A 14,161-nucleotide genomic window follows, 5' to 3' on the forward strand; every position below is an offset into this window, starting at 1 on the left:
TAGCTGTTAACTTGAAAAACTACTTCTACATGACATCACAAGGTGGGACAGAGCATTTTGAGCTTTAGAGATGTAGACAGACTAATAATAAAGGATTACTCAGACAAAACACAACTCCATGCATGGTTTTCCACTGCAAAAAACTAAATCTAGTCAAGTTAAGATGAATAAAGAAAGTTTGGTCATGATTTGAGTCAATTTCACTTCAAAAGCAAAATCATCTGCCAGTGGAATAAGACGTTTTGTACTTAAAATATGAAAATACATCTTGCTACACTTAAAATAAGAAACAACGTTGTTTTTTGCTTGAATTAATACAAACACACTTATTCCATTGGTGGATAATTTGATTTGTCAAGTAGAATCGACTCAAATAAAGTTAATTTACGTAGATATATATATATATATTTTGTCTAGTGTAAGAAGGTAACAACATTATAATATGGCTTAAAGCTCACAAGAGTCAATTTTGTTTAATGTAGGACCTTTAAATACTTCATTTGTTTCTATTTTGACAACATTTTTGACAATGCAGTATTGTCCAAATAGAAAACTTTCAAACTGGATCACCACAGAGACAGGCAGGTGGTCTACTCTCTGTCAGAAAAGTTGTGTAGTCCACCTTTTTAAAATCCCCTTTTACTTTCTTGATTTCTTTTGTTTCTGTTTTGACAACATTCTTGACAGTTCAAAACACCAACAAGAAAATTGATCATAGTGCTGTTACAATAGAAAACATGGACACTCGATTACGATACTAAGGAACAGACTCCATTAGGGATGGGCATTCGATTAAACTTTCTTAATCGATCGTCAGGAGAATTAACAATCGATTTTCAATTAATCATTAACGTTTTTATATTAAAATGATCATTATCATCAAGTTTACATCATATAAACCATAACCACTAAAGAGCCACATCAGCCCATTTGAGATTATAATGTGTTTAATGCAGCTTTGACACATTTGTTTACGTTTTACAGAAATGAAACTTAAAACCACATGACTCATTTGTATAAACTATAAAGCGTAGAAAAAAAACACAGCTCTTTCCTTGTGCGCTGATGTGGTTCAGCTTCTGTCGGACTAAAGGACACGACTCAGTGGAATATGAGTGTTCTTTCTGTGACAGAGGGATGATGATGATGATGATGATGATGATGATGATGGTGAGTCTATTGTTTGTGTGTCGTGTTGGAGATGATTCATGTTTTCAGAGATCAGACGTGTGCAGTTTTAGCGCAGCAGCTCTTTATTTAACATTATTTCATTCACTTTATTTATGTTGGTCGCTTTATTTATTTTGGCTCTTGTTGTGATGAAAAGACTGAAAAGTGTTTATCTTTTGGATAGGGGTGTCAAATTGTCGCGTTATTTGCGATTAATTAATTACAGTCATATTTTGCGCGTTATGTTTTTTAATCATGTTAATCTTATTTTTAATCTCTAACTTTACTGTTTCTGTGCGAGTTGCCTTATTATAAAATCAGTTTTTATGTGTTGTTGGAACATAGTCTCGCACTGTGCAGTCCTGCTCCGCTCGCTCCGCAAAGAATTGTAATTTTCATTCCCGTTCTCGCCGCATCTGCGATAAACCTGCACACGTCTGATCTCTGAAAACATCACGACACAAACACAGAACAGACTCACCTTCACCATCAACATCCCTCTGTCAAAGAACACTCATATTCCACTGAGTCGTGTCCTTTAATCCAACCGCATCAGTGCACAAGAGCTTTTTTTTTTTCTTCGCTTAGTTTATGCAAATTTTCCATGCGGTTTCAAGTTTTGTTTCTGTGAGACTTGCACAAAGCTGCATTAAACACATTATAATGTCAAACGGGCTGATGTGGCTCTAGATTATTTATGTTTATATGTTGTAAAGTTGAGTTTATTTATGCAGATTAGTAATAATAATAATGATGATACTTATATAAAAACGTTAATGATAGAATGAAAATAATGTAATAATGAATTCAAATGAAAATACCTCAAGTTGAAGGCTTTTCTTAGCCATTTTTAGGTGAGATTAAAAAAGAGATTAATTTGATTATGATCTGTAATTAATAAATCTATTATTTTTAATCTTTTGACAGCACTAATTTTGGACACATGTGCACTCAACTTTATGTTGCAGTAACTGGGACACTGATGTGCATGTAAACTCTTTCACCGATTCGGTTTGAAAAAAAAAAAAAAAAAAACACTTTCTTTAGACAATAGAGTGTGATTTTCAACATTAAATCCTCATACTTTTCTTTTCTGTTCCCATGCGGTCTTATATCTGCATAGTCTCTCAGTTGTGTGGGACTCAATACCGTGACGATAAAAAAAAACACTCTTTTCTTTCGGCTTGTGCTTTGTCTCGTAACTGTTCGTAGTAGTTGAGGTCAGATAAGGAAGAACACTGTCAGTTTTATAGATCAGAAGACGCAGCACAAGTACAGATGTGTGAGTTCGCGGGGTTATTTCAGGCCTGGTGTCTGTAGCATGTTTGAGTCTCTGGAGCTTCCTCATTTCTGCAGGATCATTCCACAGCTGTGAGACGCTACGAGGGAGCGCACAGCCTCATGTTACCCTGCGGTGGAAGAACGAGTACATTTTGTTACTTGAAAATGCGCGGTGTAACTTTTCACCTGCTTGTTTCTATGTTTTCCGCATATTTATTAAATTACAGGTGGTTTTATAGCCCAGAAATACCTAAAAAAGTATTAAAAAAACGGGAATGTTGACTGTGAGCGGGGTCAGCTCTCTATAGATCTGACCTGTATTTTATTTTTTCGGTTTAATGCCAAACTACTTTCCAAACGAAGCAATAACATTTCCTTGGAGAAAAGCATTTGACGAACTAGAAAAGTTATACAATGCACCTTTAAGTAAAAATATTAAGTATGTAATGGAAATGGACTTAAACGGCACAGAGTATTTTTTAAATCTGAACTTTGTTCAGTCCATTTTTTCCTAGCATATTTTTTGTTTGCTCAGACTGTGAATGTGTTAAAAAATAATAAACCCTTAGTTACTTTCTTTTCAGTCCTGTTCAAAAATGTAGTGGAGTAGAAACTACAGATACCTGCTCAGTCCGTGTATCATTCATTCATTCGTTTTTCAAAATTAAACCAAAAATAAGAAAACGAAAAAACAACTGTTTTCTTCGTTATTTGTCTCCAAAACCAAAATGAAAAAAACGGATAATGATTCGTTTTTTCATTTTTCGATTTTGTGTTTAAATGAAAATGGAAAAAACTGATAACAAAATTTGGTATTTGGTACAAATTCAAGTGAACCGAGACCACCTCTTTTTTGATGTCTCGGTCCATTTGATTTGGTGCTGGTCCAAGTCCAATTGAAGCTTTCACACCAACGAAAACGAACCGAACTAAGAGCTTTTGGTTCAAATGGACCAGGTCCGGGACCAGAGCGCTACTGAGACCGGGACCGGACCAGGACCAGAGCCGGACTGAGACCGACACAAGACCAGGACTAGGCCAGGACCAGACTGGGACTGAGATCGAGACAAGGCCGGGACCAGACCGGGACCAGACCGGGACCAGACCGGGACTAGACTGGGACCAGACCGGAGGCTCAGAGCTCACATCAGGGTTGGAGCTCGAAGCCGAGGCTCGGAATCAAAGCTAGGAGTCCGCCCTGGTCCCACTCTGGTCCCGGTCTGGTCCCGGTCTGGTCTAGGACCTGGATCAGTCCTGGTTCAGTCCGTATGCAGTGCAAAAGTCCGGCATCGCAGTCACGGAAGTCACGTAAACGGAAAACGGCCGTTATCCGTTTTTTCCCTTCTTCATTTAAACATAAAATCGAAAACTGAAAAAACTAATCGTTATCCATTTTTTCATTTTGGTTTTGTAGACAAATAATGAAGAAAACAGTTGTTTTTTCGTTTTTTTATTTTTGGTTTTATATTGAAAAATGAATGAACGAATGAAACACGGATTCTGCTCTCAAATGTAGTGAAGTAAAAGTGAAATTTGAAAATTGATTGCCCAAAGTTTCAGGGCAAAATCAGAACATATGTGATCATGTTCCTAGTTCGGTGGCACAAAGATCAGTTAGCAGCAAGTTCTGGTTCAGGACTAAAGCCTTATTCGCACGGGATAAGTACAACCCGGGGGACGTCTGGTACTTTCCAAATTACCGGCCCACCTCTGTGTTACTCGCGGCGCATTCACACGGGATAAACGAAGTCTGCAAATTACTCTAGTTTACTGACACTGACTGAGACTGAAAGAGAAAAGCACACGGAAAAAAAGAGAAAGCTACAACAACAAACACTGAGATGCAAATTCGCGCTGGAGTTGTATTATCACTGGACGTCTGCGTTTGGCGAAATATAGTAGGTAATTTGCGGCTGAATTTTTACTTTACAAATTACAGACATGACGCATTCGCACGGGATTAAGATCTCAGGCGTCTTCTGCGATTATTACAAATCACCAAAGGTCCACAGGTAAAACTAATCCTGTGTGAATACGGCTTAAGCTTTAATCAAGTCTCATGAGATGGTTTTCATGTCACAGTGGAAAAAAAACAAAACTTTCTTTAGACAATAGAATGTGATTTTCAACATTAAATCGTAATACTTTCTTTTATACTCTCATGTGGTCTGATATCTGTGTCATCTCTCACTGGTCCATGGGCGTGTACTAGTCTTTGTGCTCTTATTCTTGTTCTGATTCAGATCAAGATCATTCTGAAGCGTGAAAGGTTCATTTCTGTCCTGTGAATGGGGCCTCAGTGTCTAGTTTCGATGCTCGTTTCAGTATCTGATTTTCTATACCCGAAATATTTGAACACCACTTCCTGTTTGACTTTGTTAGTTTATTTTCTTCAGTCAGTTAACATAATCATACATCATATTACAATGATTTAACACAAAAAGTTATACACTCTAGGCGCTCTGGATTATAAGGCGCACTGTCATTGAATGGTCTAATTTTGAACTTTTTTCACATATAAACCGCACCAGACTATGAGGCGCATTAAAGAAAACACAGCAGTTAGATAAGTCAGTCAAACTTTATTTAACGCGTTCACAATAACTCTCAACTCTGTTCAATTGTAACGCGTAAAAAAATACTGAGATGCTAAATTGTTCGGGTATTCACAATAAGTCGTAATTGTTCAAACAGTTGGGCGATTACGGCGTCCAGCATCCCTCTCGTCATTGTCCGAGTCAGTGTGGTTACAGTTCGTGATGATTCTGGTCTTGGTGAAAGCTCGGACCACAGTTGATACTGATCCTTAGCCCGGGCGTCCACGATCCGTCGGCAGATCGTGGCGTAAGTCGCTCGGTGTTGTCTCCCTGTCTTGGTGAATGTGTGTTCTCCTTCTCTCATCCACTGCTCCCATGCAGCTAAACGCACTTTCACTTTATAACAGCCTTGAGTTGTGAGTGTGTCTCTTGACAGGTGCATTTTGATATTAAAAGGAATCACAGTATGTTTTACTCCGTGATGCTCCTGACTATGGTAATGCTGCAAGTGTTGCGGCTTTGTAGTTTACTAAAGCCGTACTAAGACACGCAAATAAATTCATATATAAGGCGCTCTGGATTATAAGGTGCGCAGTCATTTTTTGATGAAATTAAATGTTAAGTGTGCCCTATAGTGCGGAAAATACGGTATTTTATGCATATCACTAAAGTTATTCTACAGACCGAAGGGGTTTAGGCTGAAGTTTAACACTTGTTCTGCCAAACCATGTTAACATATAGAACAGGATACAAGATGGAAGGAATCTTTTGGTTTACACATACACAATACAGAACACAATCCAGTATAGGTCGATGTTCATACACAACAAACACAAACACACACACAGACCATGTACATGTTAATATTTATACCTATTGGTTTATAAATACACTTAAATATATAAATATAATTGAGAGTTACAGTTAATCTGTAAATTACATGAGGTAAAATCTGATTTATTGTATTTCTTTATAATTCTCAATAATTCTGGTTTTTTTTTTTTTTTTTTAAATGTGTAAATTGTTTTAGAGCCTTTTAAAGTTCCATCTAGACTATTCCACAGATTAACACCTCTGATGGAGACACATCGACTTTTCAGGCTCTTCCTCACATGAGTTTTGTGAAAGAGGCTCAATCCTCTCAGTTTGTGCTCATTCTCTCTGGGTTTGAACATGTCTTGAATTCTCTGAGGAAGCAGATTATTATGTGCCTTAAACATGACAATTTCAGTATTTAGATCAACAAGGTTATGTAATTTTAATGTATTTAATTTAATACAGAGAGCATTTGGGCCCGGTCAAGCAGAAGTAAACAACAAGGCCAAAATTTCAAGTTAATGCATCTGATATAAAAATGTATTGAACAGATACATATGTACTCTAGTTTATGAAACTGTTGACCTTTTTTCTGTACCATTTTTGGTTCTAAAGTTACATACGTTTTAAACAGACCATGTATGAAACATGGAACAAAAATTATTTCCCAAATTTCAAAGACCCAAAAATCATGTAAATAAATGGATGTATTTCATCATATCTTGTGTTGTTCCATCTTTGAACTGTTGATGAAGGTACATGATTTTTTTTTTTTTATGTATTTAAAATAATAAAAATGTACTTGGAAGGACCGACATATTTTATAGAAATAGTTTCCTTTCATTTTGAAGTAATATTAAAGTATTCGGAAGAAAAAAACTGACAAATTATGTAAAATCCTGCACCTTCTACTTGTTTGCACAATTTTCCCTCCGTTACTTTTCCCTCCGTTACCATGACCTTTCTTCATAAAAAATCTCATGACTCAAAAAGTAAGAACCTAATCTTGTACCATATGGTAGAAAACTATATGAAGCAAATATTCAAACCAGTTTGTTAAGGATATGTAAGTGAGAACCAAGAGTTATCACTGTTTGTATTTATTGCCCAAAAAGTGCTGCATATTTCATTCCCTCCGTTACCGACATGAGTTTTTAAATTTTTTGTCAACAACTTGAAAGAATATCACAGGTTTAACTTGACCCTGTTGGAGTGTTAACCCCAACAGGTTAACTTTGTTGGGGCATAGTAATCTGCATTAATCACAATAGCTTTCTTTTGCAGCAAGAAAATAGAATTGAATAGAATAGAATGTTTTATAATTATTTCTCCATATTTCCACACAACAGTTGAGATGGAAGGATGAGAGCGTTATGTAACAGTTTGAGTGAATTATGATTTATGACTTTGTGCTTGTGTTGTTGCTCTACCCAGGACGGAGACGCCACCTTTAACCGCGCCAAGCTGCTCAACATCGGCTACACGGAGGCCCTCAAGGAGTACGACTACGAGTGCTTCGTGTTCAGCGACGTGGATCTGATCCCCATGGACGATCGCAACACGTACAAGTGCTTCAACCAGCCGCGCCACCTCTCTGTGTCTATGGACAAGTTTGGGTTCAGGTAAGGACTAAAGAAGAACTAAGGACTCAGTCAGCTAAGGACTCAACCGGGACTGAATCAGGGTTAAACTAGGACTAAACTAGAACTACAAGTACTTCAACCAGCTACGCCACCTGTTTTTTTCTATGGACAAGTTTGGGTTCGGGTAAGGACTGAAGGACTAAACTGAGACTGAAGCAGGGTTGAACCAGGGACTGAACCAGAGACTGAACCAGAGACTGAACCAGAGACTGAACCAGAGACTGAACCAGAGACTGAACCAGAGACTGAACCAGAGACTGAACCAGGGACTGAACCAGGGACTGAACCAGGGACTGAACCAGGACTGAACCAGGGACTGAACCAGGGACTGAACCAGAGACTGAACCAGGGACTGAACCAGGGACTGAACCAGGACTGAACCAGAGACTGAACCAGAGACTGAACCAGAGACTGAACCAGGGACTGAACCAGGGACTGAACCAGGACTGAACCAGGGACTGAACCAGGACTGAACCAGGACTGAACCAGGACTGAACCAGAGACTGAAGCAGAGACTGAAGCAGAGACTGAAGCAGAGACTGAAGCAGAGACTGAGACTGAACCAGAGACTGAACCAGAGACTGAACCAGAGACTGAACCAGGGCTAAACCAGGGCTAAACCAGGAGTCAGCCAGGACTCAGATATCTCTGTGACTATGGACAAGTTTGGGTTCAGGTAAGGACTGAAGAAGGACTAAGCCAGGACTGAACAAGAGACTGAACCAGGGCACTAAACTCAAAGACTCAACGTATGCGTTAGATGCAGGTGAGTGCGTAAATGACGAGAAGAAACGTCTCAAACTTCAGTAGCCGGACATCCACTCATACCTGATCGATACACCCAGGGAGCCTGAAATCTGCTGAAGTCCTACGAGACACTGACATGATACAGACACGACAGAGGCTCTTTCTGCAGGAGACATGCGCAGTAGAGCCAAGTGACAGTGGTACAGGATGGAGGAGGTACAGATACTGACACACAAGACTGAAAATTTTAATATATAAGTCGCAGGAAACACCCAAACCATGAAAAAAGTGCAATTTATAGTCTGAAAAACACGGTAATATAAAAACCCAGGATCATGTAGAGCGAGTTAAGGCCAAATTGACAGGATTGACAGCAGCATTTACAGAGAGAGGAAGAATGTTTTTGCTCACTGCCTATAAAGGATGTAACAATGTCCAAATCTCTCAGCTTGTTGTTTTCTGTCATAATCCAAATACTTTCAGATTTAAAAGCGACTGAAACTGGACTGAAACTGCAGCAAAGGATCATGGTTTATGTAGTTCCCTTAGTTTTTTTTAGCTGATACTGCACCAAAACAACGCATTCAAGCGAAGAAACTTGTAATTCGATATATTTTGATGCCCCGTGATATTATTTTGAGACTTTTGACAATATTTCGGTTGTTGTTAGATTCCTACTGCCTATTCGGCGGCTCGGAGATTAGCTGCGTCCCTTTATACAGTCTGCGCGCTCGGATCGGACCCAGGCGGGGCTCGGGTGGCGCTCATGTGGGACTGAGGTGAAACTTTGACCCGGCTCCGCTCACACGGTCCCTGTTCTCTTGCAGACTTCCGTACAACCAGTACTTCGGAGGCGTCTCGTCCATGAGCAAAGAGCAATATCTGAAAATCAACGGATTCCCGAACAACTACTGGGGCTGGGGCGGAGAGGACGACGATATCTACAACAGGTGAGACGCTCGTGGTCGTAGTGTAGAAAAAAAGACACTAAAAACACTTATCCATGATGTTTTCTTCTTGGTCATTGTTGTTTTCACTTTTAACACTATAGCAAATGTTTTTATGTGCCCCCCTCCCAAGAGAGAGACCAGGACCAGGACCAGGACCAGGACTAGGACTGGACCGGGACTAAAATACTTGTTACTTACAGTACACTTGTTGTGATGTTTGACTGTGTAGATTGGCGTCCAAAGGCATGACCATCTCCAGACCGAGCGGTGAAATCGGGAAGTGCAGAATGATCAGACACGAGAGGGACCAGAAGAACGACCCAAACCCACAGAGGTATCTACTACTGCTCCTCTCTGCTCCTCTGGCTCTGCTCCTCCTCTTCTCCTCCTCTGACTCTTGTCTTCTCCTCCTCTGGCTCTCTTTCTCTCTCTCTCCTCCTCTCACTCTCATCCTCTAACTCTCCTCCTCTGTCTCTGCTCTTCTGGCTCTCCTTCTCTCACCCTCTCGTTTTCTGACTCTCCTCCTCTGGCTCTCCTCTGTTCCTCTGTCTCTCCTCCTCTGCTCCTCTCCTCCTCTGACTCTCCTCTTCTCACCCTCTCATTCTCTCCTCCTCTGGCTCTAATCCTCTTCTCTTCGCCTCTAGCTCTTCTTCACTGCTCCACTCCTCCTCTGCTCCTCTGGCTCTCCTCTTCTAGCTCTCTTCCTCTGGCTTTCCTCCTCTGTCTCTCCTCCTCTTCTGTCTGCTCTTCTGGCTCTCCTCCTCTCCCCCTCTCCCCCTCTCCCCCTCTTCTCCTCCTCTGTCTGGCTCTCCTCTTCTATCTCTCTTCTTCTGTCTCTTCTCTGTCTCTCCTCCTTTGTCTCTTCTCCTCTCATCCTCTGTCTCCTCCTCTTATGCTCTCATTCAGTCTCTCCTCCCCTGCTCCTGTCTCTCCTCCTTTGTCTCTCCTCTTCTGTCTCTCCTCCTTTGTCTCTCCTCTGTCTGTCTCTCCTCCTCTGTCTTCTCCTCTTTTGTCTCTCTTCTTCTGTCTCATCTCCTCTCTCTCCTCCTCTGTCTGTCTCTCCTCCTCTCTCCTCCTCTGTCTCCTCCTCTCCTCCTCTGTCTCGCCTCCTCTCTCCTTCTGTCTCTCCTCCTCTGTCTCTCTCTCTCTCTCCTCTCTCTCTTCTCTCTCTCTCCTCTCCTCTTCTGTCTCTCCTCCTCTGTCTCTCTCTCTCTCCTCTTCTGTCTCTCTCCTCTCTGTCTGTCTCTCCTCCTCTCCTCTCTGTCCTCTCCTCCTCTGTCTGTCTCTCCTCCTCTGTCTCTCCTCCTCTCCTCCTCTGTCTGTCTCTCTCTTCCTCTCTCCTCTCCTCTCTCTTCCTCTCCTCCTCTCTGTCTCTCCTCCTCTCTCTGTCTCTCTCTCCTCTCTCCTCTCCTCCTCTCTGTCTCTCCTCTCTGTCTCTCCTCCTCTGTCTCTCTCTCTCTGTCTCCTCTCTCCCTCCTCTGTCTCTCCTCCTCTCTCTCTCTCTCTCCCCCTCTGTCTCTCCTCCTCTGTCTCTCCTCCTCTGTCTCCTCCTCTCCTCCTCTGTCTCTCTCTCCTCTGTCTCTCTCTCTCTCCTCTGTCCTCTCTCCTCCTCTGTCTGTCTCTCCTCCTCTCATCCTCTCCTCCTCTCACTCCCTCTCTTCCTCTCCTCTCCTCTGTCTCTCCTCCTCTGTCTCCTCCTCTGCTCTCCTCTCTTCTCCTGTCTCTCTCCTCTGTCTCTCTCCTCTCTCCTCCCTCTGTCTCTCTCCTCTGTCCTCCTCTCCTCCTCTCTGTCTCTCCTCCTCCCTCCTCTCTCCTCCTCTCTCTCCTCTGTCTCTCTCTCCTCTTCTCTCTCCTTCTGTCTCTCCTCCTCTGTCTCCTCCTCTGTCTCTCTCTCCCTCTGTCTTCTCCTCCTCTGTCTCCTCCTCTGCCTTCTGTCTCTCCTCCTCTGTCTCTCCTCCTCTCTCTCCTCTGTCTCTCCTCCTCTGTCTCTCCTCCTCTGTCTCCTCCTCTCCTCCTCTCATCCTTTCTTCTCGTCCTCCTCTCACCCTCTCTCCTCTCTCTGCCTCAGGTTTGACAGAATCTCCCACACCAGGGAGACGATGCACAAAGACGGCATAAACTCCTTGACGTACCGCGTGATGAAGACGGAGCGCTTCGATTTGTTCACGCGGATCACAGTGGACGTGGGCACCCCTCCGTGACCCCCCCGCCGCGACCCCTCCCTGACCCCGCTGGAACCCTCGGGACTTGAATCGGGCTGGACTCAAAACTTGTTTAATCCATGTCTTTTTGCACTTTTTTATTGTTGTGTGTTTTTCGATGCTCTTTAAGGGTCACATGGTCTCAGTGTCCAAGCACAAAGGATTCTGGGGTAAATTCGGCTTTGGGACGAAAAAAACGTAGACTGTATAAAGAAATGGCGTTCGGCTCCAGTCAAATGAAGCTCATCGAGATTAGCAGTCATAGCGGCGAATTTAGAGTTCCGAATCCCATTATTTGGAATTCCGACTGCGAGTATCATAGGAACCAAAGAGCCAATCAGGAGTGAGATTATTGAAGGTAACGCCCGTTCCTTCCCGCGCCGCTGATTTAGCCTGGGGGCGGGCTCTCATCAACGCCGTCAATCAAACTGTTAAGCTGGAGCGACCTCAGGGAACGAAGGCGCCTGATTTGTCCGTTCTTACTCTTCGTATTTAGAGGTGCGCAAAAATATCAAAATATCTATGTATCGTATCGTTTAATGTGATGATACAGTATTGATATTACGGGCTGCTGTATCGATATATTGCCAAGAGTAATTTTTGGTGTATTTTACTAAATTATTTTGTTACAGCGCGACCATTTTGTTGCGCGTTTAGGGGAAGGAAACTTTTTTATGCGACACATTTGACATTTTCACAGTTTTGAAGATTAAAATTGGGTGTTTCATATGAACTTTGCACAAGAAATTGTTTAATAAAGACTTTTATTATCACAGCCATGAATTAGGCTTTATTTTTTAATTATTAATTTGAAATATATCGTATTGAATCGTATCGAATCGAAAGCTCACCGTATCGAGGTATGTATCATATCGCCAACTTCTTAATGATCACCAGCCCTGTCCGTATCTTTATTTACGGACAAAATAGCAAAATAAGAACACCAGAATCGCGTAGAGCGGGTTAATACGAACGTTTTAAGACCAAAACGGCGAGTCTGACAGCAGCAGTTACAGAGAGAGGGGCGACGGCTTTTCAATAGAAAGTGAATCGGAGCCAGAGTCGATGGAACGCGGCTATGTCCATTTGTATATACAGTCTATGGGAGAAACACGGCTGTAGAGTCCAGTGGGGCAGATGGCGCAGGTCAAACTCGGAGTCGTACTGAGGCAGGGCTGCACAGTTTGGGACCAGGGACAGACAAAATTATCTCATTACAAAACTATATGCAGTATTGTAAATGTCATTTTAAATCCCAGTCGGGTGTTTTGTAGTTTCTTGTGAAAGGCACATTGTTTTTTTTCCATTATGCTGTGTTGTTTGTGCAGCCCTCCCCAGTTTACATTTAGTTTGGAAAAGGTTAAAGGACCCATGTTACACTATTTTCTGATCTATGTTATAATGTTGTTTCCTCATCGTGCACGTGGAGTGACTGAAACAAAATACAACTCCAGGTTTGTTTTTGAGGAGGTAACGGTCTTATAACGTGACTTAAAACTCACAAGAATCAGTTTTGTGTAATATAGGACCTTTTAAAGATTGTACAAACTCCTGGCCAGTCACATTAGAGTGTTTGTCACCACTCGATTTCTACACCGGAGCAGTCTGGGACCTCTCACTGCAACCATCAGGCATAGGAATAATTAAATCTGATGAAATGCAGTTGAGAGAAAAAAAGACATCTTCCAGAGCCATGTTTGCAGTCTTCTAGAGTGCTGGCAGCCATGTTTGTAGTCTTCTAGAGTGCTGGCAGCCATGTTTGTAGTCTTCCAGAGCGCTGGTAGCCATGTTTGTAGTCTCCTAGAGCTCTGGCAGCCATGTTTGTAGTCTTCTAGAGTGCTGGCAGCCATGTTTGTAGTCTCCTAGAGCTCTGGCAGACATGTTTGTAGTCTACTACAGACTACAAACATGGTTATCAGAGCTTGCATCCATGGTTGTAGTCTCCTAACACTCTGGGAGACATGTTTGTAGTCTCATAGAGCTCTGGCAGTCACGTTTATAATCTTTTTGAGCTCTGGTAGCCATGTTTGTAGTCTTCTAGAGTGCTGGCAGCCATGTTTGTAGTCTCCTAGAGCTCTGGCAGACATGTTTGTAGTCTACTACAGACTACAAACATGGTTGTCAGAGCTTGCATCCATGGTTGTAGTCTCCTAACACTCTGGGAGACATGTTTGTAGTCTCATAGAGCTCTGGCAGTCACGTTTATAATTTCTTTGAGCTCTGGTAGCCATGTTTGTAGTCTCCCAGCACTCTGGCAGCCATGTTTGTAGTCCCACAAGACCGACCCAGGAGCAGAATGTCATTTTATGTAAATCCCAGTTTGTGATTGAACCAAAGAAATGAAAGAATCACTTGTGATTTTAGTGTAAATGTTGGAATGCTAAACGACAATCAGGAAAAAACTGTGAGAAGTGTTTTTATCTGTGCCTTCTTTTGTGATGAACATAAACTTGAGAAACTTGAACTGTGTGGGCTCTGATTGGTCGGTTTATTACGCTGTTGCCGGGTAGACTTGAACTAGACCTAGAAAAGCCTTCTGTTTTTTTGTCTTCCTGATATCTGGGGCTTTCACAGGGAGCAAAGCCAAAGCACTGAGAGGTTTTATGAGATTCTTGTTCAGACTGGTCCAAAGCCCTCCAGCGTCTCGTCGTTCCAATAATGTCCCAATAATGTTCCAGGGGAGGATTTCACAATAAAAGTACACGTGTTCCAGACCCAGTATTTACATCCGGGGGCGTCAAACTGGGGGGGGTAAAGGGTACTGTTTACCCAGGCCAGGGGCGTCAAACTGGGCAGAGAGGGGGACTTGTCATGAC

At 42.2% G+C, this 14,161-nt stretch overlaps 1 protein-coding gene across 1 annotated transcript in view; it reads left to right on the forward strand.

Moving 5' to 3' along the window:
• Positions 1–13,809, forward strand: part of b4galt1l (DP-Gal:betaGlcNAc beta 1,4- galactosyltransferase, polypeptide 1, like) — a 50,518-nt gene extending 36,709 nt beyond the window's left edge. Inside the window, exons 3-6 of the mRNA XM_020933425.2 lie at positions 7,239–7,426; positions 9,022–9,144; positions 9,374–9,478; positions 11,213–13,809. Coding sequence (XP_020789084.1) covers positions 7,239–7,426; positions 9,022–9,144; positions 9,374–9,478; positions 11,213–11,345 — 549 coding nt within the window. The 3' untranslated portion in view covers positions 11,346–13,809. The remainder of the gene's footprint in view (positions 1–7,238; positions 7,427–9,021; positions 9,145–9,373; positions 9,479–11,212) is intronic.
• Positions 13,810–14,161: the final 352 nt, after the last annotated feature.

The sequence above is a fragment of the Boleophthalmus pectinirostris genome, unplaced genomic scaffold, assembly GCF_026225935.1.
Source record: "Boleophthalmus pectinirostris isolate CB_2022bp ecotype Guang Dong unplaced genomic scaffold, ASM2622593v1 HiC_scaffold_3, whole genome shotgun sequence".
NCBI lineage: Eukaryota > Metazoa > Chordata > Actinopteri > Gobiiformes > Gobiidae > Boleophthalmus > Boleophthalmus pectinirostris.